This window comes from Grampus griseus (assembly GCF_964374135.1).
Source record: "Grampus griseus genome assembly, chromosome: 1".
Classification (NCBI taxonomy): domain Eukaryota; kingdom Metazoa; phylum Chordata; class Mammalia; order Artiodactyla; family Delphinidae; genus Grampus; species Grampus griseus.
In genome coordinates, this window is record NC_139017.1 from 157,394,087 (window position 1) to 157,417,454 (window position 23,368).

The 23,368-nt window shown below is 46.0% G+C and overlaps 1 protein-coding gene across 3 annotated transcripts; it reads left to right on the top strand.

Moving 5' to 3' along the window:
• Nucleotides 1-1,054: 1,054 nt before the first annotated feature.
• Nucleotides 1,055-22,265, top strand: AK2 (adenylate kinase 2). Of its 3 annotated transcripts, XM_082657107.1 has the most exons (7): nt 1,055-1,201; nt 10,470-10,595; nt 12,390-12,500; nt 12,629-12,723; nt 17,841-17,913; nt 19,099-19,294; nt 21,379-22,265. In XM_082657107.1, exons 1-7 carry the CDS (start codon nt 1,103-1,105, stop codon nt 21,381-21,383), a joined length of 705 nt encoding a protein of 234 aa, XP_082513233.1. In that variant the 5' UTR covers nt 1,055-1,102; the 3' UTR covers nt 21,384-22,265. The 3 variants fall into 3 exon arrangements, with proteins under 3 accessions (XP_082513233.1, XP_082513232.1, XP_082513234.1); XM_082657106.1 differs by lacking the exon at nt 21,379-22,265 and having other exon boundaries at nt 19,099-19,454; XM_082657108.1 differs by lacking the exons at nt 12,629-12,723; nt 21,379-22,265 and having other exon boundaries at nt 19,099-19,236.
• The last annotated feature ends 1,103 nt before the right edge of the window (nt 22,266-23,368 follow it).

Genomic DNA, 23,368 nt, shown 5'->3' on the forward strand with positions numbered 1-23,368 from the left:
ATCGGGGAATTAAGATCCTGCATGCCACGTGGCACGGCAGGAAAAAAAAAAAGAGAGGAAATGAGTTGCAATAAGCCTGTGGGAAAACATAATTGTTTTATAATCACTCTCTGGACTAAAGGTCTTGCCAGGACCTCAGGGGTTGCTTCATGGGGGGTGTGGATGAAACTTTCACACACCAAATCTGTCCAAGAGAAGGTCATCTCTTTTGAGAAAAACTACCTTCTCCTGTTTATTACAGAATGCATTATAGAATTTTTTGAAAATATAAATATGCATAAAGAAGGGGAGAAGCTCCTGTAATCACACTATACATAGATCATCACTTGTAACTATCAAACAAATTGGGATTTTGTTGCAACTGTAGTTTTGTATCCCGTTTGGTGAACATTTTCCCATGCAATTAAATATTTTATGCATTGGGTGGGGGGGATTCCAGTATACAAATTTGTTGCAATTTATTTAACTAAGCTCTTATTGTTGAACATTTAGCATATTGCCTTTGTTTTTGTTTTTTTGTTTACTTGTTTTGGACTTTGGGGCTGTTATAAGTGCTTCAATTAGTATCTTTGTGAGACAGATCTTCACGTATATCGTAGATTATGTCCTTTGAATTCCTGGAAGTGGAATTGCTGGACCAAAGGATATTTGATACATATTTGCCAATTTGTCTTCTAAGACTGATTTCACCCATTTGTACTCCCACGGGCAATTTTCTAGGACTTCACTGGGGTTGCCGGTGTCACTAACTGTCAAAAGCCAACCTAGAACTCCCAGCCGGGCCTCTAGGTTTGCTTCATGTTTTCCCGCCCACTCCGCATACCCGCCGCGCGCTCCACACCCGCGTCCGTGATGGCCCTCCCCTTCCTTACTCCGTTACCGATTCTGTCCAATCAAAAGCAGCCTTCCCCAGTATCGCTGAGTGGTTGGTAAGAGGAAGTTTCCGTCGCTCTCAGGGGTGGGCGGAGTGGGCTGACGGACGTGTCGACGGGCCAGTGTGAACGGCGAGCGGGGCGTGCGTGGCGTGCGTGGCGCGCTGGCCTTGAAGCGGTGGACTTGGGAGGACTGCCGGCTGGTTGAGCAGCGAGAGGTTTCGGCGGCCATGGCTCCCAACGTTCCCATGGCCGAACCGGCTAGAGAGTCTCCTGAAGGCATCCGGGCCGTGCTTCTGGGGCCGCCCGGAGCCGGCAAGGGTACCCAGGTGAGTTGCTGAGCCGGGCTTGTCGGCAGAGCCCGTGGGACTCCAAGGTCAGGGCTGCCAGAGGTCTGGGTCGCCCCTGAGCCGGGCCGCTGGCTGAAGCCTGGAGGGGTACCCTGGCTGGAGTCTGGGGTTCTAGCAGGTGTTTGGGGGAGGGTCCACATTGGAGGTCGAGGGAGTCTGAGTTAGAGTTCTTGAGGGACCCAGGCTTGAGGTGCCGTGTTAGGTGATCCTAAGGACTGATTAGATCCCTTAAGGGTTTAGAAGCTGGGAAGATTTGAAGGATAAGGTGCGCCCTGGGCTGAGGCATGTAGATTACACAACCCGAGTGGACGCAGGGACCCCAGATTGCCTGCGATTTGGTAGTGGGTTGTCGAGGGTTACGTTCCAGGCACTCGGGGTAGGGGGACGTTTCTGGTAATGACTAATGCCTGAAGGTGGAGTAGCGTCTCCCACTCATGGGGGAAAGCGGGAGCTGGCCTGTGCTGGTTAGGAGTACTGCTAAGAGAAATGAGGTATGACCTGCCTGAGACAGTTAAGTTGGGGGGATGGGAGAGAGTACCTCAATATACAGGTGAGAAAACGGGCTCAGAGAGGTCAGGCGGCTTTCTCAGGTTAGCAAAATTGACTTCATGGAGCCTGGAACCTCAGGGCTCTGAGTGATTGGAGTCTGAAGTTACCTTCTGCTGACCGTGGGGCCTCACTTGGCACCTGGGACATAATGGGCCCATAGATCAAGGTTGGGATTTATGATCTCACTTAGGATTTCGAAGCCCATAGGTTGGATTATCAATATCCTCCTCCTGCCTGGGGTCTGGCATTGCCCCCCCCTCAAGTTTTTGCTTGCTGTTAGGGTCTAAAGAGGGAATTCCTGAAAGTCTGATCTGCTAAGGGAATGGGGTTCTGGGTGCTGCTCTATGCCCCCTCTTCTGAGCCCTTGCAAAGATTGCAAAGTCCTGGCAGACAGATCATTTGTCTTACTCATTCTTGGGGCTCCTGTGACACCCAGCACATTATTTGATGAGGTTACTGGAAATGGATGAACACAGATTCATGTGGGTGATGAGGAGAAGGGGAGTCTTAGAGATTCAGTTCATTCCTGTGACTTTGCTTTTTGGCTGTGTCTACTAGGTGAAGAAAGACCACTTCCCCTTTTCTCTCTATAGCCAGAGCCGATTTGCCCTTGAGGGTCATTGTTACCCAACCCCCTTGTCCTCAGTAACATTGAATGCTCCTCTTTCCTGTTGCTACCACCCTCAGTTATTAGGTAACCTGCAGTTTAGGAATGTTTAATCCCAAACTCTACGGACTTTTGCGGAGTGACCGAGATAAACGAGGTAGCTCAAATGCATCAGTTGTTTTCTCTTAGTTCATATTGAAGTTAATAATTTCAGTAGTTGTGAAATGGACAACCCATCCCTGTGCTGAGACAAGGGCTTTATAGTTTAGCAAGCTTTGTAACTTCTGAGCCTCACTGCTCTCACCTGAAAAATGGGGCTAATACTTAACCTTACTCATTCAACATGTCATGAGCACCGAACATTGGAGACAGAGCAGTAAAGAAGACTGATAAGGTCCTTGCCCCCCTAGACCAAAAGTTAACAAGGATACTGGAAAATTATGTTATGTATGTGTGTAAAGCACACCTAGCTGACAACCTGGCACATACTAGATGTTCACTAATTATTGACTCCCTATCTTAGTAACACATCCCCCCACCCCCCAACTCAGCTGTATCTCGGTGTAAAGGGTAATGTTTTCAGGAAGTTTTGAAGAAAATTATCCTATGAGCTGATTTATAAGGGTGTATGTATGATGGGAGTTGGTCAGAGAAGGCCTTGTAGAAGTCGAGGAGATGTGATTAGAGCTGGGACTTAAGGGTAAGATTTACACAAGTCACTTAACCTCTGTACACCTTTCTCTCCATAACTGGAACAATAGGAATACTGGTGGTTGTAGTTTTAATGGAGTTTTAAAGAACAGTGTTCCTAAATCAGAGGTTGCAAAGTGGCAGCCTGCAGCAGAATTTAGCCTGCAGACACACCCCAGCTTTTTATTATGAAGAGTTTGAATACACAAAAGAAGACAGGATTGTGTAATGAGCCCCCATGTACCCATTATCCAGCCCCAGCTACCATCAGCTGGTGGCCATTCTTTCCCCATCCACTCTCCCTTCACAGATTATTTTAGAGCAGCTCCCAGACATTATAACACTTCATTTGTAAATATTTCAGTGTGTATTTCTAAAAGACGAATTCTTTTTTGTAAACAAGCACACTATCCCCTAAAAACAATAATAACAGCAAATGTTTACATTTCCATTCATTTGTCTCACAAATATGATCATTTCAAGTCCCTTTTAATTTACAGGTTTCCCCCCCTTTTTTTTCCTTGCAGCTTTTTTGTGGAAGTTGTTTATTCTGGGAGTATCCCTCTTTCTGAGAATTTTTTTATTGTATCCCCATGCCATACTTAACATCTTCCTCTTTCTTTCCTGTAAAAAAAACAACCAGATCTGGGTTCAATTTTTGACCCACCTACATCACAGGTGGTGGTGTGCTGTCCATTAGGAGGCATACTGTGTCTGCTTATCTCTAGTGTTCAGTGCCCGGGTCCAGGAATTCACTGTGCGTGGCAAAATGGTGATGTTCTACTTATATCATTCCCTTTTCATTTATTAGCTGAAATATTTCTATAAAGAGAAACTTCTCACCTACTATTTGGTATGGTTTGTACAGTAAGGGTAGGTTAAGTGCTTGATTTATTCCTATAATTTGTCAGCTTTCAAAATAATAAGTTGACCACACAGTGGTTTCAGTTGTGAAATTTCACTTAAAAATCCAGAGCTCTCGTTTCTCTTGAGAAGTCAGATCTGGTGGTTCTGGGCCTCCATTCCAGCGTGGCACGCAGTTGAGTGGGGATGCCACTTTGGGTGGTCCATGTGCTCTCCTGTCCCCTGCATAGCCCTCTTCGCTGCCTGTTGCTTTATTTGACCCACTTCATTTGTGTTGCCTGCCTGGTAAATGTTTGTGATCTTTGATGTAAAATCCTAACCTGGGTTAGTGCCTAGTGCCTAATCAGTAATGTTTGTTTTCTTCCCACTAGTGCTTCCTTTTATACCTGCATAACTCAGTATTTTAGGTATTTAATGTTGGCATGACTGAAATAATCTGTTTCCTTTTACAACTTTTTATTTTTAACTAAAATAGTTAAACATTTTTAAACTACCTGCTTTTGCATCAACATAATAATGTCTAAAACACCTGGAACACTGGATTTGTTGTTTTGTTTAAATAACCTTACTTCCCTGTCTCCCTTTTAGGGTTAGATGTTCCTATGGTGTGGCCAAAACGGGTATGTTTTCTGTTTCCTCTGCCAGCCCCTTTCATAGTTTCTTCCATGTGTCCAGCTGACACCAGTTCTTCAAGGCCAGCACACTTAGGCCGTCAGCTGCCATCTTGCAGGTCAGGCTCTGTCAGTTATGTCAGTGCATTGACGCTCACAGTGCAAAAACAACTCTGTGAGACCCATGCTCTTACACCCCCTTTTACAGGTAGAGAAACTAAAGCTCAAAGAGCTTGTGCTCTAGGTTACAGGGCAAGTAATTGGCTGATCTTGCATCTGAATGACTTCAAAGCTCCTGCTCTTTCTGCTGCTATCTGCTGCCCTGGGTTAGATTTGTCTCTTGCCCTATGCATGTTTTGTTGGATAAGTTCCATGCTAGAGATGCAGGGCAGCCCTTGCCCTCAAGAGGGTTTAATATTGCAAAATAGTCACCCTTTGCTGGGTTACGTGACAGACCCTACCCCCCACAGCCAAAGATGTTACAGGTGTCATCTGATTTAATCCTGCAGCCCTAGGAGGAAGGTCCTGTTGTTATCTTTGCCTTTGCCTGGTAAACTGAGGCCCAGTGTGTATCTTGCCCCAGGACATACATAAAGTAGCAAAGATAGGATTTGAATTCGTGACTGATGCTTGAACAGCATTACCATCTTATCTTTGCTATCAGTCTAGGTGTAGGGGCGGAAATGAACATGCATGCAAGCAGTCCTTACTAGTGCAGAGTACCATATGGGAAGTGTGAGATGAATGACTGACAAATGCTAGGACAGTTCAGGGTTAGAAAAGAACTATAATTTGTTGAGAATCTTCCATTCTTCCTCCTACACACCCAGTGATGTTGGTACTAATATATCCAATTTATAGTGATTAAAGGATCTCTGGCCTGAGGTTACATGGTCAGTTAACAGGCAGAGCTGAAATTCAAACACAAGTTTCTGTGCTTTTAAAAAACTTTTTTTTTTTTTTTTTTGTGGTACGTGGGCGTCTCACAGCTGCGGCCTTTCCCGTTGCGGGGCACAGGCTCTGGACGCGCAAGCCCAGCGGCCATGGCTCACGGGCCCAGCCGCTCCGCGGTATGTGGGATCTTCCCAGACCGGGGCACGAACCCACGTCCCCTGCCTCAGCAGGCGGACTCTCAACCACTGCGCCACCAGGGAAGCCTTAAAAAACTTTTTAATTGAAGTATAATATACATAGAGAAAGGTACAGATATCCTAGGTGGGCAGCTTGATGAATTTTCACATGTGAACACACTTGTGTAGCTTATACCCATATGAAGAAACAGAACATTGCCAGCACTGTGAAGGCCTTGTGCTCCCTTCCACACATATACACACACTTCCCCAAGGACAGCCACTAAGGCTCTGGCGGGGGGGTGGGGGTGTTAGTAAAGCCATGTGGTGTCATGGATAAGAGCTGGGGCTCGACAGTCTTGAGGCCAGTTGCCAGATCTGCTGTTACTAGCTTTGTGATCTTGGGCAACTTAGCCTCTGAATTTCATTTGTAAAATGCACATAAAAATAGTTACTACCTAACATATTTGTTATGTATTATACATATTAAATACTGTAAAACAATGCATGGAAAAATTGCTTGGCATCTTGCAAACACCCAGTTAACTGATGTTGATGTGATTCCTTCTTGGAGAAAGAAAGGGTAGTTGGGGAGGGTTTTTGGTGGGAGAGATATGCTCAGAATTTGACTACAGAGGAGGGTAGAGCTTGGACCAGTAGGAGGAAGGGAGAGGGCATTCTTGCATAGAGAGGATCTTGAGCCGAGGTCCATGGAGAGGCTTATGTTATGTAATTGGAAAGCATATATGGAGCAGCTGTTTGCCGTTGTGCAGGGCATCCTGGTAGGGGACTTGTGGAGGCAAATTTGAGTAGATTGGGAGGTATAGGAAGTTGGTTGTGGACGATACTGAGTGCTGGACTAAGGTATGGGGACTTCTCCCCTGTTGCCCTGGGGGAACGTTGAGGCTTCTGAATGTATGTTTGTTGGGGGGTGGGTAGTATGTCCAGCAGTGTTTTAGGAGATGATTGCAGCTGCATGTACAGAAGCATTGGAGGTGGAAGTGGGAAAGACAGCAGTAGAAAGATGATTTCGAGGTAAGAAAACAAGTGAGCTTGATTAAATCAAATCTTAAAGACTGACATTTTCCCTTTATTTCCCTAAATGCCAGGCACTATGCTGGATTCTTTTGCGTATATGATTTTGCCAAATCCCCATAACAGCTCTGAAAGTAGACATTGTTGTCTGTACAGTAAGTCCCCTACATACGAATGAGTTCCATTCCGAGAGCGCGTTGGTAAGTCAAATTTGTTCGTAAGTCCAACAAAGTTAGCCTAGGTACCCAACTAACACAATCAGCTATATAGTACTGTGCTGTAATAGGTTTATAATACTTTTCACACCAGTAATACATAAAAATAAAATAAAGAAGACATTTTTAATCATACAGTACAGTACCTTGAAAAGTACAGTTGTACAGTACAACAGCTGGCATACAGGGGCATAGGGTGAACAGGCAAGAAGCGTTACTGACTGGAGGAGGGAGAGGAGGTGGGAGATGGTAGAGCTGAAGGATCGTCAGCTATAGGAGATGGAGGGCGAGCTGCAGTTTCACTCACGCCTGACGTCGATGGCACAGGTTCTGGTTCCTTGCTGGATTCAACTCTATCTACCCTCTTGAAAAAATGATCCAGTGATGTCTGGGTAGTACCTCTTTTTTTCTCGTCATAGATGGTACAGTACCTCTGGATTGCATTCTGAACGGCTGCTGCAATCTTCGTGTACCATTCTACTTTCAGGTGCTGTGCCTCAAAAACTAACAGTGCCTCCTCAAATAAAGAAAATCCCGTTGCCATTTCCTGCGTCGTGAATCTCTTCGGTTCTGCAGTTACTTCTTCCTCTTGTCTGTCTCCGTCCTTTCTCTGGGCCTCCAGTTCCTGGCGCTTCTTAGCAGTACCAGCTACATCACCGCTGCTTTTACACTTGTTTCAGGACACCCTGGGCTTGAAATAAAGACACTTTACTTCTGTACTCTATACAGTACTGTACGGTAAAGTACACAAAAGCGCAGCCACTTGTAGAGGAGGCACACACGTGACAATGTATGCCAGACACGTAAACTTACATGATTGGACATGTGAACGCACGTTTGCATCTTTGAAAGTTTGCAGCTTGAAGGTTCATATGTAAGGGACTTACTGTACTCTAGAGATGAAGAAACCAAGGCCTTAAGGCTATATATCTTGTTCAAGGTGACACAGTGAGTAAACTGTAAATCCCGGATCTGTACCACTGTAAAACCCAGTCTTACACCCCTGCCCCAGGGCTTCACAATCTGTGTGTGTCAGAATCCCACCATGCTACCCGAAAACCACTCAATCATACATTTCAAGGGCGGGCCTGGCTTTGTATTTTTAGCAAGTGCCCCAGGTGATTGTGATAATACACTGATGTTTGAGAACACTAACCTCACCATGCTGCCTCCCTAGTGGTTTTAGCCATTCTGAACCACACGCCCTTCCCAAACCACAGGTTTCTCCTACAGATGGGGGGCCTATTTCTTGGGCTCAACAGTAGCCCATGGCTAGTGAGACACATGTGTCTCAGGGCCTCAGCAGCAGCTGAGTGTGGTCCAGGGGTCAGCAGCACAGCCAGGCCTGGAAGCTTGTTTAAAATGCAGATGCTCAGGGCCCACCCTGTAGAATCAGAATCTGCATTTTAGCAGTACCCTCAGGTGGTTTGGAGTAGCAGAAGCATTCCTCTAAAAAAAGTATAAGCGTGAAGTGTAAGGGGAATGAAATACAGCTGTTTCATCAGGCTTCTTCTGTAGTTTGCAAGTAAAGAGTAATGCAAAAAAGAAAGACCTTGAAAGGAGGTCTTTTATTTACTGAATGCCTACGGTGTGTCTCATATTTATTTCATTTTATCCTCACAACAGCCCTATGGAGTAGACATTATCCCTATTTGACTGGTAAGGGAACTGAGATTCTGAGAAATTAAGTAACTAGCCAAAGGTCATAAAGCTATTGAGGGCAGCCAGGGGTCATGTGCAAATCTGTCTGACTCCAAATTTCATGCTCTTTGCAGCCCACCCCATTGACTTCCGTGCAGCCAGCAAGAAAAGAAGGAGTTAGTCTTCCGCCATGCCGCGTCTTCCCTCTGGGAGTGTGCTTCCACACAGCTGTAGAATCTAGTCACCTGAAATAGCACAGAAGAGTCCTATGGTTTAGAGTGGTAAAAATTGGAAGGTTAGGTGCTAACAGCTCTTCTCTGGTGTTTTGGTTACTCTTTCCCCTGGAACAAGCCTGACCTCCCAATTTTTCACCCAAGTTAATTTCAGCAACCAAGGAGAAAGATCGGCAGAAAAGCACAGCTCTCTGGGTTTGTGGCCACTGTGCCAGCCTGAAGGACCAGAAGATTTTCCATCACCAGAGCGTCCTGACCTTCACTGGTTTCCCAAGTGCGGTTTTAAATACCTCATCTGGGTTCCATTTTGCTATGAAGTCAGTTCTCTGAGCTGAATCAGTCCATGAGTCACAAACCAGCACTGTTGCCCTGAGCCCTATCTATTTAGCCTTTAACCATGTGCACCTAAGAAAGCTCCCAATGAACTGGTTTGAGCAAGGTTCCCACCCTACTTCTTTTCCAAAACAATTGAACCAGAAAGCAAAGTGTTAAGCTCCTTGAACTGATTCTATTCCTCATGAATTCTGCATTCTTTTTTGCCACTACAAAACCAATGTCGGACTCTCCAGGGTCTCTTCTCTTCTAGTCTTCATTCTGTGGTATAGTCACCAAACTATGAACTCATAGAGGACAGAGTCTGTGTCTCCTATTCATCTGTTTCCCTGGTACCCAGCAAGGTTCTTAGAAGAGGCATCTTCGAAGTATTACTATTTTCTTTCTGTATGAATGAATATGGAATTAAGACAGGGATTACAGTAACAGCTGATGTTCACTGAGCACTTACAAAGTGCCTGGCCCTGCATATGTGGAATTCTATATAATCTCATGAACCCAGTGATATAGGTACTATTACCATCTCCATTATACCTAGAGGAAATTTAAAATTTAGAAAAGTGATATAATTCTTCTCACGTCACATAACCAGCCATTGGTGAACCTGGTGTCTGAAACCCAGGCGTTTGACTCTCAAGCCCATGCTCTTAGCCAAAAGGCTATACTGCTCCCTAAAGCTGCTAAGCACTTACTGTTTGCCAGGTGCTCTTCATGTATATATCTCATCTGATCCTCACAGCTACCTTCTGAGACAGAGACTTTTTGCCTTCATTTTAGACAAATGAGAAAACTGAGCCTCTTGAGAGGTTAAGTGATTTGGCCCAGATAATGCAAGTACCCTAGAGACAGGGAAGGGAAGAACCGAGTCTGCCTGAGGGAGACTTCCGCGCCTGGCTCCAGCTGCCTCCCACACTGGTGACCACAGTACTTGACAGCCACACGTCCATCCCTCTGGCGAATATTCATTCAGCACGTTACATGCCAGGCATTGTGCCGGGTGCTTTATATACATGAACTCTTTTAAACTTCCGAGCAACCGTGTGAAGTGTTGGTACTGCTGTTTCTGTTTTTCCCATTTATAATGGGGAAACTGAGGCTTATGTGTCACTAGTGTGTCTAGTGGAAGTAGTGATAATAGCTGATATTTATGATGGCTTCCTGTGCTAGGTGCACTGTTTTAAGTGCCTATGTATTATCTCATGTAATTCTTAACTACAACCCTATAGTCATATGTTAGAATATAATGTAAGGTACTTTTATCCCAGTTACAGGTAAGGAAATAGGCATTTGTCAGAGTTCACATAGCCAGTAAGTGGCAGGCCCAGGTTCACACCCAGGCAGTCTAACTCCAAGGCCTGCACTGTTAACCATATCTTGTTTTTTGTCTTCCCCTTCATAGGCACCCAAGTTGGCTGAAAACTTCTGTGTCTGCCATTTGGCTACTGGGGACATGCTGAGAGCCATGGTGGCTTCTGGCTCAGAGCTGGGAAAAAAGCTGAAGGCCACTATGGATGCCGGGAAACTGGTAGGTTTGGTGGTACCAGTGAATGTTGATATTCCTCAGAGTCTAGATCTGCCCTGCTTAATAGGGTGAGCACCAGCTACATGTAACTCCTGAAATTAATTTTAATTTAATTTAATTTAAAATTAACTTCCTCAGTTTCACTTGCCACATTCCCAGTTGTTGCTAGCCCGCACAGATATAAAACATTTTAATCATTGTAGAAAGTTCTGTTGGACAGCCCTGTGCTGCGGGGTGTTTTAACAAACTGGCACATTATATGAACTTTTACAGTAGCAAGTTACTTGGTTCATTCTGAATTTATGACACTTATTTTATTCACGGTACTCTTGAAGTTCCTTTGTGCCGGCACATTTTGTAATATACCCAGCTTTTTTTGTTTGTTTGTTTGTTTTTTACTTTTTTTTTTTAAAAAAATACCCAGTTTTAAGACCAAGAATGAAACTGCCATCCCTAGGCCCTAACTCAAGGGTGATTCAAGAGAGGACTCAGGAAGTCTCAGAAGTGTTTTTAATCTACTTTTGTGATTCTGTTCTGTGTCTTTTAACAGAGGGGTTGCTTGGCAGTTGACAAAAGTAATCCTTCTTATTTGGTGAATATAATAGCATTTCCTCTTGTTTTTAGTCCAGTTGATCTGATTGGAGAAGTACAATTTATTACCTACTAAATGTTTTTTGATTAGTGCCAGAGCTTAATAGTAACTGAGTTATTCTGGGACTTGGCCTTGGGAAGAAGTCATTTTGTGCTTGGCTCTCTGGTCTTTACGTATCTTAGAATGTTGGTTGGGGCGGGTGCTGGGCCTCCCGTCAGGCTTTGAGATTCTGGACCTGGGGTAGCCCTGCCTGTGCGCCCAGCTGCCCCTTTACTTCTAGCTTTCCCTTCATGTTAATGAGGCCGTAAGTCAAGCCATAAAGCTAGATATTTTGGACTTTGGGTCTTGGTGGAAGATCCCATACTGAGAAAAAATTGGGTTGTGGCAATGAGATTACTTATCTCCAGCCTTCACTTAGTCGCAGAGCTTATACTTTGTCCCCAAGTTCACAGCTGGTCCCAGGAGATAAGAGCATTAGCTACCAAAATGGGCAGCCTTCACTCTAATACTGGCAGGGAACTTTTCTTGCAGTGAAAGCCCAGGAGGAAAATTGGTTTTTGGAAGCTGGGAAGGATCCTTGTTGGGGTTTTTAGAGGGGCTCAGAGGAGTGTTGGGCTGGCTTCTTGGTTCCTTGGTTCTGAACCAGTCTTGCCAAGGTCAGTGAACTTCTCTGTTGCTTCCTGTCTGAGACCGCCTGGGTTGCTTTACTGCTAGCCCAATCAAAATTGTGAAACAGGTAAAGTTGGTGCCTTTCTACAATTCTGGTCAACCCCCATTCTCTCCTAGAGCCCTCCTCAGGTGGTCTCTCAGCCATATGTCCTCACTTACGTCTTGAAGACAGCTGATTGCTGAGGAGCTGTTATCTGATTGCTAGGACTCTGACTAATGGCCAGAGGGGCCTTCAGGACCTAAGAAATGGGGGTCTCCTGGTGGGGTGATAGGCATTCCTGTTCCCTCACCCAGATTACTGGGACACAGGAGGATCTCAAGGGAAGAGAATGTGTATATGGCAACCACAGAAATAATCATGAAACTGAATCTTCCAAATGCAGCCACTCCATATTTGCTCTGATTTTTGCTTCTTTGGGGTCAAGAACCTGTTTAGTAATCAGGTTATACAGACATAAACTTATGACCCTGGAGTTGGGCTAATGCCACCTAGTTAATGGATTTAACCCCAAGATTGTTTTGTTCTTGACTTCCAGGTGAGCGATGAAATGGTCGTGGAGCTCATTGAGAAGAATTTGGAGACGCCTCCATGCAAAAATGGTTTTCTTTTAGATGGCTTCCCTCGAACTGTGAGGCAGGCAGAAATGGTGAGTGGCTTGGTTTTGTATGACCATTGCATGAAAGCAAATCCTGGCCCTCTATCTCTTTATTCCTTTGAGGGAAATGGGTCTTATCAAGCTCTGGTAGCTTAGGTGGGCCACACGCTTTTTTACAGCTTGATGACCTCATGGAGAAGAGGAAAGAGAAGCTTGATTCTGTGATTGAATTCAGCATCCCAGACTCTCTGCTGATCCGGAGAATCACAGGAAGGTATTTGTCCCCTGAAGGTCCCTTCTTTTCATGCTTCCTCAGAGCTTTGTCAGACGACAGGAACTGCTCCGGCCTAATCCCAGCCATGAAGCTTAGTGCCGTTTCCACATGGATTGACCTTATGTGGTGACATGGGATGGGGATATGGAAGGAAGAGCAAGGGATCTGAAGTCCAGCAGCAACTCAGTCCTGTCATCTTTTAACTCTGACCCTAGGCAAGTTTCTTAACCTCTCTAAGGCTGTTTCCTCATATGTAGAGAGGAAGTAATAGTACCTGCTTCGAGGACCCATTGTGCATGGTAGATAGCATGTTGTGCATATTTCAGAGCCTTGCTTACCTGGGTGCTTAAGAAGTACTAAATTCCTGGGCTTCCCTGGTGGCACAGTGGTTGAGAGTCCGCCTGCCAATGCAGGGGACACGGGTTCGTGCCCCAGTCTGGGAAGATCCCACATGCCGCGGAGTGGCTGAGCCCATGAGCCATGGCCGCTGAGCCTGCACGTCTGGAGCCTGTGCTCCGCAGTGGGAGAGGCCACAGCAGTGAGAGGCCCGCATACCGCAAAAAAAAAAAAAAGAAATACGAAATTTCTTACATCTGTATCTCCATTTTAGTGCTTTTTAAGTCCGATTTCAGTTGAAGTTGCCATACCTTGCTGTAGGCTTTTTATTATAAAAATAATAGGACCATCTATACAGTTTAGAAAATTGAGGAAAAACTTGCTCATGGTACAGCCAGCTTAGCGAATAACTCTATAATTTTTTTGCGTGTTTTGTTTTAAAGTGCTTATTTCACTATAGTAGTTAACGTTGAACACAGAAATGCTTCTGCTTCTGATGAGTTTGCTCCTAAAAAGTGCCACTGCTTTAGGCTACAGTTTCCTCAGCCCTCTTTCACTACCGCGCTACCATCTGCTTTATGCCTTCCAAAAATATGTGGGAAGCTCTCAACCACTAACAGACCCTCCCATTCTTGTCCTTATTATGGGCTATATAGCTTTTTTTTAATCCCTCAGTCACTTTTTAAAAATTTATTTATTTATTTGTTTTTATTTTTGGCTGTGTTGGGTCTTCGTTGCTGTGCGTGGGCTCTCTCTAGTTGTGGTGAGCGGGTGCTACTCTTCGTTGCGGTGTGCGGGCTTCTCATTGCGGTGGCTTCTCTTGTTGCAGAGCACGGGCTCTAGGCACGCGGGCTTCAGTAGTTGTAGCACTGGGACTCAGTAGTTGTGGCTCGTGGGCTCTAGAGCGCAGGCTCAGTAGTTGTGGCCCACGAGCTTAGTTGCTCCGCAGCATGTGGGATCTTCCCAGACCAGGGCTCGAACCCGTGTCCCCTGCATGGGCAGGCGGATTCTTAACCACTGCACCACCAGGGAAGCCCCCTTAGTCACTTTAATGGAGCCTCAGGAAGGTGGTCAGCCTACCATCCTGAACCAGACTTCCATGACCATTATTTTTAATTGCTGCATGATATTTCACAGTACATGAACCATCATTTACTTTATTGTTCCCCGATTGTTGTACATTTGTGTTCTTCCAGTTTTCCATTGTTAAATTCATGCTTTGGCCATCATAGGACATGTAAGTTTTTAAATTAAGGGGGCAGTGTTTTCTGATTATAAATGTTATTACTTTGATTTCCTAATGAGGTTGAACATTTTTCTCCATGTGTCTGCAGTCCATATCTTTAAGGAGAGAGGCAGCAGAGTAAGTGTTAGAGGTGTTCTCCTGGAAGGCTGTGTTAGATACAGTGGGATCCACCTTATATTAATTTTCTTTTCAAATGTCCAGGTTTCATGTTTCCAGCTATTGCATAGGCTTCTTCAGTGCAGGAATTTTGTTTCTTTGCTCTGGCACAGAGTAGGCAAGCAAAGTTGATGTAGTCCAAGAAGCAGTAGGGTTGACAAGAAGGGACATGACCAGGGCTGGGGTCCTGGACATTGCAAAGCAGATGTTAATAGTACTAGGTGACACGAGGGGCCTTTGATCTGATCAGCTCAGCTTCCTAAGTGCCTGCTTTGTGCAGGCACAGCTCTGGGAGCAGGGGACCAGTAGAGAATATAGAACAATATGCTGGTGCCCATGTCTGACCTCAGAGCGTCTACAATCCCTACATGAAACCTGGGCTGTTTAGTGCAGTAGGGGTCCAGGAAGACAGCCTGGGGGCAGGGAGGGAAGCCTGGCTAGGACAGGTGTAAAGTCTGACTTGACCTTCCTGGATAGAGAGGATTTTGCTGAGGCTTTCCCATAAGGGAGTAGAGGCAAGAATGAGTATGCATTGAGGGAGAGGCTCTAGCTAAGGCTTCTGGCAAAATGTCTGTCCAGCGCTGGAGAAATGGCCTGGGAGGCTGGGTGGTAGAATGAGTGCGGTTGGGAAGGTGGAATGGGAGCCTGGCTGGGGACGGTCTGCCAAGGAAGAGACGGTAGACATGACTGAGTCAGGAATCATGGGATGTTCTTAAGCCACTAGGCGTTGTGGCAGATACAGCATTTTGAGAACATTAGCTTGGTCCTGGTATACAGGCTAAATTGAGGGAAATAAGAAACAGACAAGGACCCTACTTGGAGGAGCCTGATGTGATCCACCGGTGAAGTGATGGAGACTGGGGTTGGCTGGTGGGGCACTGAGAGTTTCTGAAGAACAAACTCCAGAATTGTAGAGGGCGAAAGAGGCAAGACTCGGTCTCTGTTTGGAAGTGAGTGGTGTAGTGTGGCCCTCTCCCTTACAGGGGAGGAAACAGAACAGGTCAGACTGTGTAAAGGTGTTTTTCCAAGCCCACTTGCGTATCAGTGGCAGAACTAGCACCAAAAACCTGCTTTCTGCCTCCTCATCCACTATGCTGATTATTGCAAGAAAAAGAGTCAGGAACTAGCCAGTTTAATATGGATCTTATTTAAATCTGACATGATAAGGACCCCACTGTAAATGTCTTCAGAATTGGCTCTGACCTCACTTCTATGGGTTATTATTTTATTTCTTGCCATAAGTACGGCTGGTGGGTTTTGATTTTAACCTATTCATTGTTGGCTTTCTGGTATCATTAGCCTAATGTCTTGTACCATCCCCATTTTGTGGATGAGAAAACAGGTGTCTGAAGTATCACACCCAAGGTAGCAGTGGCTGTAGCATCCCAGCCCGATCCCTCCACATCTTCACCTCCGCATCCAGGCCAGGCTCAGTGGCTTGTAAAGCTGTTTTGGTTGGTACTTAAGACCAGTCCCATTTTAAGAACTTGGAGATTGGTTTCTTTTCCCTTCTAGGGAATGAATCTTGCCTTCTTCTTAAAATGATACTTGGAAGTGGGGAAGGAGCAGTGTTATATGTAACTGGAGGGCTGAGGGAATCTGGGAGTGCGCAAGAGCTGATGTAGAGACATGGAGAGGAGAGAATTGTGTTTGTTGCAGCCTGGCTGCTGTGTGCCCTGTGCTTTCCAGAAGGTGAAGAAACAAGGTCCAGGGACTTCCCTGGTGGTCCAGTGGTTAAGACTCCACACTTCCACCGCAGGGGGCATGGGTTCAGTGCTGGTTGGGGAGCTAAGATCCTGCATGCTGCACAGCGTGGCCAAAAAAATAGAAACTTCATGCCCCCAGCCCTTCCCAAAGGAAAGCTGTAGCTGAGCCCCGCAGCTTCTGCTCTTCCTCTCCTTGGGTCTCCTAGTGGGTGTCATTTCCCAGTGGATGCACCAGAGGAACCCCTCCAGCAACTCAAATAAAGGAGGGCCCAACCTCGTGTTACATGATTGCAGTCACAGGCCCACTCAGTGTAACTTACTCACTCTGCTATCAACTTGTCCCCCATGCTGTAAATGGACCACCTCATTCTATAAATGGACCACTTGGCCCCCCAAAATATGCTGTCATTAAAACACAGTATCACATTTTACAAACTGGCTTCGATAGTCTAACCCAGACTTTCCCAACTGATGTGCTGAGATATTGACCCCCTCAGCCACCAGAGCAAGCACGCTGAGTACTTTCTGTGTATGCCAAGAGGTGGAAAATGTTGGGAAGCTCTGGCCTAACAGACCTTCATGAGGAGAGTAGCCATCAGGTAAATAAGCAGACCTTGGTTGGCATAGAATTGGGAAGCCACGCGAAGCTGTGGGCACCAGCTGCCGAGCAGTGTTTGGCCTGCCTCCTTTCCTTCTTAGGTTTCGGGGCTCCTGTGGTGTGACCACTCCCAGTCAGGAGCGTGGGCTTGTTGCTTAAGGGGACACGGCAGAGATGCAGCTGCCAGCTACATATTCTGTGCCAAGTAAATGCTTCTTCTTGAGCTCTTTATTCTATGACTTAATATGTTGTTTTCCCTGATGCCTTGAATATTTCCCTCTGATGGCTGGGCTTTCTGTGTCTGTGTGGTCGCAGAGCTGTTCAGCATTGTCTGCTGATGTCTGCATCCATAGCACATGTTTTTCCTATAGCACCTTTCTGGTTTTATAACCAAACTAGTTTAGAAAATAAGGTTAGTTTCTCTGTCCTCTGTCCCCCATGGCACTTTGTCCAAATCTCTTAAAGGATTACCAAATTTATTGTAGTTATTTATTTCCACATTTGTCTCCCCCTCTAAATTAATCACTGTTTGTGAGCTGGGATCGTGACTCGTTGCTCTGTAGCCCCTGAATTCAGCTTAAGGCCTGAATCGGAATGGTCTCACACAGTCGAATTAGGCTGTCATTATACCAGCCTCTTCAGCCAGACACGTATTTTAATGTTGGGTCAAAAGAGAAAACAGGGCTTCCCTGGTGGCACAGTGGTTGAGAGTCCGCCTGCCGATGCAGGAGATGCGGGTTCGTGCCCGGGTCCGGGAAGATCCCACATGCCGCGGAGCGGCTGGGCCCGTGAGCCATGGCCGCTGAGCCTGCGCGTCCGGAGCCTGTGCTCTGCAACGGGAGAGGCCATAACAGTGAGAGGCCCGCGTACCACAAAAAAAAAAAAAAGAGAGAAAAAAGAGAGAAAACATACTCCCTCTGGCATATGCCCAGTTATTTTCCTAAGCAAGAGATTCCTATAACGAGGTTCTCTGCTGGATTAAAGTCCTTGCATCCAGCTTCTCTGTCTGTGCTTGTCATCTTGGAGACCCCTGGGGTTCCGGCAGCCTGATTCCTGTTCATTTGCTGTCTTTCAGACTGATTCACCCCGAGAGTGGCCGTTCCTACCACGAGGAGTTCAACCCCCCAAAGGAGCCCATGAAAGATGATGTATGTAAATTCAGGACGGGGAGTTTCCTTTTCTTTCCTTCCTCTCTCTTACTTCGCTTTTTTTTCTTTTTTCTTTCTTCCCTTTGTTCTTCCCATTTTCCCCTTATTCCTACCAATATTACGAACTTAACCATGAGAAATATTGCTGTCACGTAAATCACATGGGCTGTGGCTCATCTTTAGAGTGTCCCTCCAAGTGGTTTATTGCTTGACCTTGAGGTAGCCACCAGTGCCAGCCACTTCCCAGTGCCCAGTTTGTACCTGTCTTTTGTCCAGAGCAGCCCCTTCCTGGCATCATGGCAACCTAAATGGTGAACTAATCGGGAGAAGGCTGCTTGGAAGCCCCGGATTAGAGCCACGGTTGGAAGGACAGTACTGAAGAGATGTTTGTTGACCAGTCCTGCTTCAGAAGAATATCTTCTCTCTCTAGTGACTGTACTGTGCCCTACAGATTCAGAAGAGCTTGGCCAGGTTAACACTGCCAGGTTCCTATGACAGTCTTTAATTGTTTGCAGATGTAAAAGGGGGGTCTCACACTGTAATATTTGCCATAAATAGTTCACCTTGTCTGTTTTAGAACACGCAGGCAACAGTAAGAATTTCCTGGATTTACCTTTGTCATATGAGACAAGTTCATCAGGTCATACAGGTTCCAAAGCTATCTGGCAACTTAGTCACGTTTCACAGAGTTGGCAGTTCTGTCACTCAGTGTTCCCTGTCACTTGCCACTTTCAGAATGTTGAAGGCCGGCACCCCAGTGAAAACACTGAATACTTATGCAGCTAAGATCCTAATTGCTACCGCATCTGTGATTTTGATGTATTCTCCTGGTCTCAGGGGCCTCTGTCTTTCTTGTTTCTCACCCTAGAAGTGTTTGTCTTGGAAGCTGAACAGCCTGAGCACAAGCCATGAGAGAAAGACCTTGTCTGTCCCCCTGTCTCAGCCCTTTCCTCACAGTTGCTGTTTCAGGCTCCCTGATTTCTCTGGACCAAGTGGTCTGCTCCTGGGACCAACTTGCTGGGAATAGTGAAGTTCTTTATAGTTCTTTATTGGAGGGGGTCTAGACTGTCTTGTCTTTCCCTCTGACGGACTTTGGGATCAGACGGCCTCTCAGATCTGCATCCAGCATTGGATTAGGAGAACTTGCTGAGTCCTGGCCTTTCATTACCCTCTTCCTGTTCTCAGATCACCGGGGAACCCTTGGTCCGCCGATCAGATGATAATGAGAAGGCCTTGAAAATCCGCCTGGAGGCCTATCACACTCAGACTGCCCCGCTGGTGGAGTACTACAGTAAACGGGGGATCCACTCTGCCATCGATGCCTCCCAGACCCCTGACGTTGTGTTTGCAAGCATCCTAGCAGCCTTCTCCAAAGCCACATGTAAAGACTTGGTTATGTTTATATAATGTTGGGTCCAGAAAGGAGCTTCTTTCTTCTTCCTATCCCTGTTGAAGGAGTGGGCGGGAATGGCAGAGCAGGCAGAGGGAAGCTGCTTCAGGCCAGCAAGAGTATCGTTTGATGTACTGATTAAAAAAGCACTTACTTCATGTATCTTTGGCGTGTGTGCAACTCTCATCTCATCTGTGTGTGTGGGCGTGTGTGCGTGTGCGCATGAGTGTGTTGGTGTAAGTATGTGTACACTCTCCTACTTTCTAAGTTATAGGCAAGATTGCTTTACTAGCTGTTTATTTCTTTAGCCATACTCTAGGTTTTATTTTTTGACCAAAATAAACTAACTCAGGTATCTACCAGGCATTCCAGTTCCCTAGTATTTTTCCCATCTCCAACAGCTAATCAGAAGTCCTGGGTCACATGAAGTCAGGCAGGGCCACAGTTCCTAGTGGCAGACTGTTGGCCAGAAATTCCATTTGTTTTCTCACCCGTAATGAAAAGCCAAATGAGTCAGTGTGTGGAAAGGGATCATTAATTTTTTCCCCCTAAACAGGAAGGAAAAGGCGCTTACATTATAGATTCCAGAAATTAACTGGGAGAGGGTATCAGCATAGAAAGAGCCAGGCCAAGCTGGAATATTTCTGTGAACTGCACCATGGTTCTGTAAAGTAGGAATCATCCGGGACCTGTGTTGAATACTGAATTGTTGCCAAAGAATTAAACCAGGTGAAAGGTCCTTTTGAATTTAGACAGTCTTCTGAACATCCAGGCTGGGCATCTGAGGGCAGCCAGTCCACTTCCCCAAAGAGAGACCAGGGTAGGTTTGTTTTTATTTTTAATGTTCGCCTCTGTTTCCAAGTATGAACAAAACAGTGATTTGAGGATCATTTTGGGATCGTTTTGATTAGAATTTATTCAAACCCAGTCTCTCTGCAGGATGTGAAACCCAAATCAGATGTATCCCTTTTAAACTCAAACCATCTCCCTTCCAGATCCAATCCTTCACCCCTTACGTCATGATGGTGGTGGCCAGTCTCCCCAAGAAAGGATCACCCCAAAAATAAGATCACCTATGGCAGTAACCAGCTTTTATTCTTAACCTCAGCTCCCAGCTATTAAACATTTCCTGAGGTCCGTGCTGTGCCTTTTGGTCTCTGGTTTGATTTGGGGCAAACAGATGAATTAATAGACTGCTGTGAGGGACCACAAAAACAGCAGCCTCTGGAAAAAAACCATGAAAAAAATCAGTGGCAGGTCCAATAAATAATGCCACCTGCCCAGTGTAATCTGCTGACTCAGTTTAGTGGACTATAAAGTGTCCAGTCCCCATCTGACGTGAGTTCTCCTGCTGTCTGTGGGCCCGCCAGAGGTTTTGTCCTCTGTCCACCTGGAAGCTGGCTATGGGTACAGCTTGCAGGTGGACAGAGTGGCCATCTCGTGTCCCTCTTTGTCTGCTTCAAGTGAGTGTCTGCTGACTCTGCTCTGCCTTGTTTCCCTGGCTGTAAACTAACTCCATCCATTCTCAGCGGAAACCCAATCTGGCATGGGGTGTTTCTGGGAAGCACATGACTTCTGGGAATGGACAAGGAAGGGCAGTGAAACCAAAACTGTCAGCTCTGTCTGTGGGGATCTGGGCTCCTTCTCTGGGTGAGGGTGGCCTCGTGAATCTTGGAGTCGATTCCTCTTCGAGTAGGGACAGTTGCAGGCATTTGGCCTCAAAGGTGAGGTCCTTGAATGTTTGCTGATAGAGTGTGCGTGATCCTTACTCAGATATTTGTCATCCGTCTATATGCATTCACGTGTGCACACACGTGCGTGTGATTTTTGGGCTATCAGTGAAAACTGGAAGATCGTCGGGGTTGCATATGCCCTTTTGGGGGTAGGTACGATTCAATTTTTGCTTCGTTTAATTCCAGAACCTTAACCTCAGCAGGCATGAGAGCTTTCACCTGGCAGAGAAATGTCCGGTGTTTAATGCATTTGGTTGCCGGGGCGTGCATGCCAAGCTTCTCTGATATTTACTTGGTTTTTAAAAACCCATTTTGTTCTCTCTTGTTTCCTCTCTATTTCAGCCTAGTAACAGAAGGCCAGGCGAGACTGCACCACTGCTCATCACCCTGCGGCGTGATCCCTGCTCTTAGGTGCTGGGCAGAGGGGAGGGGTGGTCAGGGTAAGGATGGAGAGGGCGGAGTGGTGAGAGCTCAAGAGGAGAATGGGAAGAGCAGCAGTGCTGTAGTGAAGCAACTTCTTTTCCATGGAGTAGGAGCCTTAAAAAGTATAAGCAAAGGGAAAAATTGATTTTTTAGAACAGTGATTGGAGGGTATAAATAGAAACAGGGAGATGCAGTATTATTTCTAAGGAATCACGTTGTCATTTACTCCAGACTGGTGACAATATTTTTTAAAGCCAGTGCCCTAAGACCTCAGCTTTTATCAGAACCTCATGCCAGCCCAGGAATGCCGGAAATCACACTGTTGTCCTGTCTGTCCTGTAGCTTGGAACAGGGCAGGAGTTGACTACTAACCCTGGTTCCCCATACCATGAGATCAAAAAGTCATCTCCCCATTTGAAAGAGATATAGAGTATGTTCATGGGGGTAGTGGCTCAGCAAATCAGGTTTACTGGAGTCATGAGGCAGGTGGAGCAGGCTGGTCTCACTCCCTTCCCAACTTACCACTGATGTACCAGCCCGCCGGCTCTCGTGGTTAAGCCCTCGACAGCCACCCAGCATATGCCACAGTCCCACACTCTTGCCTTCCTCCATCCATGTCGTGTGAAAGGACCCTTTTTAATAAATGAGCAAGTGTCCTAAGCGACCTTATCCAAAGATTGTCCTTTCCATCCTCAAATCCTGTGACTGGGATCACTCAACAACACTGTGATGTATTATTTTCAATGAGGTGCCTTTCTTAACTGTCCAAATGCTGCCTTGTTCAGCCCCTATATCAATAAAGTGTGTTAAATGTTTGTATCCCCTGTTGTGGCATTTTTTTAAGGGAATGTGGGCCAGTAAAATGACTGAATTCTGGATCTGACAGTGAATTCTGGATCTTGTGGTCACTGGAAGTCGTGAGAAGGCAGGAAGGTCCAAGCGTATGTTCGTCAGAAGAGCCTGCACCCTCTTGACCTTCAGCTGATTTGCAGGATTTTCTTGAGCCCAAGGACAAGGCAGCTAGCTTGGTCTAGTGGAGACCAGAACTGTGCTTGGAGTTCAGGGGATGTACGACAAATCCCAGCCAATCATTTACTCTGCTCCTGTTTCCCATGTGAAAAAGAGACTGGTGATGCCACCTTCTCGGACTCATTGGCAATAAATGAAATTTACAAGAAGAAGCTTTTTGCTTGGTGCCTGGCACACAACAGACACTGGATAAATGCTAGTTGGAACCGAGGATACACAGAAAAAATATCTGCTGCTTGCCAGGCTGGATGATTATTGAGCAGACAGTTGTCCGCAGCCTAGAAAGCCAGTGCTTCTAATCCCTAAGCCAGATTCTTGGCTGCCTTTTCAGCTGCCTCTTTAATATTCTTGGTTGCTTTGTAAATCCATTTCTTCCCCTGCAAAAATGAGCTTAAATCATTTGTCCAAACTGAAGCTCTCATGCTGTTTGGAAGGGCTGCCTTTGCTAGTGAGGTTTCTGAAAAATGACAGCTGTCCTGAAAACAGAGGAAGCTGGGCTGGAAGCGCTGTCCTTCTCCAGGCAGGTGCTCTTGCCCTGGAGAGAGGCAGGGCTGTCCCTGGCATATGAAATCCTGCCCCCTCTTCCAACTCCTCCCTCTTCTGTTCCACCGCTTCCCCCACCTCTACAGAGTCATTTTCAGGTGTCAGCATGACTTATTTGTCCTGACCTTTTCATCCCCTGAGGTATTTAAATGCTCCATGAAAATTTTCTTCCCTTCCGTGATCATCGTGCAACAAATGGGGAAATCTTTGTCAGAGCAACCTGGGAGCATGCATAGTATGGTTGAAAAGGATAAATTGAAAGAAGACCGGGTGAGCTGTTATTCACTCACTTCTTTGGGCTTGGTTTCCTCATCTGGAAACCGAGATAGGCTGAGGT

Bases quoted from the DNA above. Each gene is read 5' to 3' on its own strand.
- AK2 (XM_082657106.1), top strand. From the start codon at position 1,103: ATGGCTCCCAACGTTCCCATGGCCGAACCGGCTAGAGAGTCTCCTGAA. The intron at 10,596-12,389 runs GTAGGTTTGGTG...CTTGACTTCCAG, and splicing joins CTATGGATGCCGGGAAACTG to GTGAGCGATGAAATGGTCGT. The intron at 17,914-19,098 runs GTATGTAAATTC...TCCTGTTCTCAG, and splicing joins AGGAGCCCATGAAAGATGAT to ATCACCGGGGAACCCTTGGT.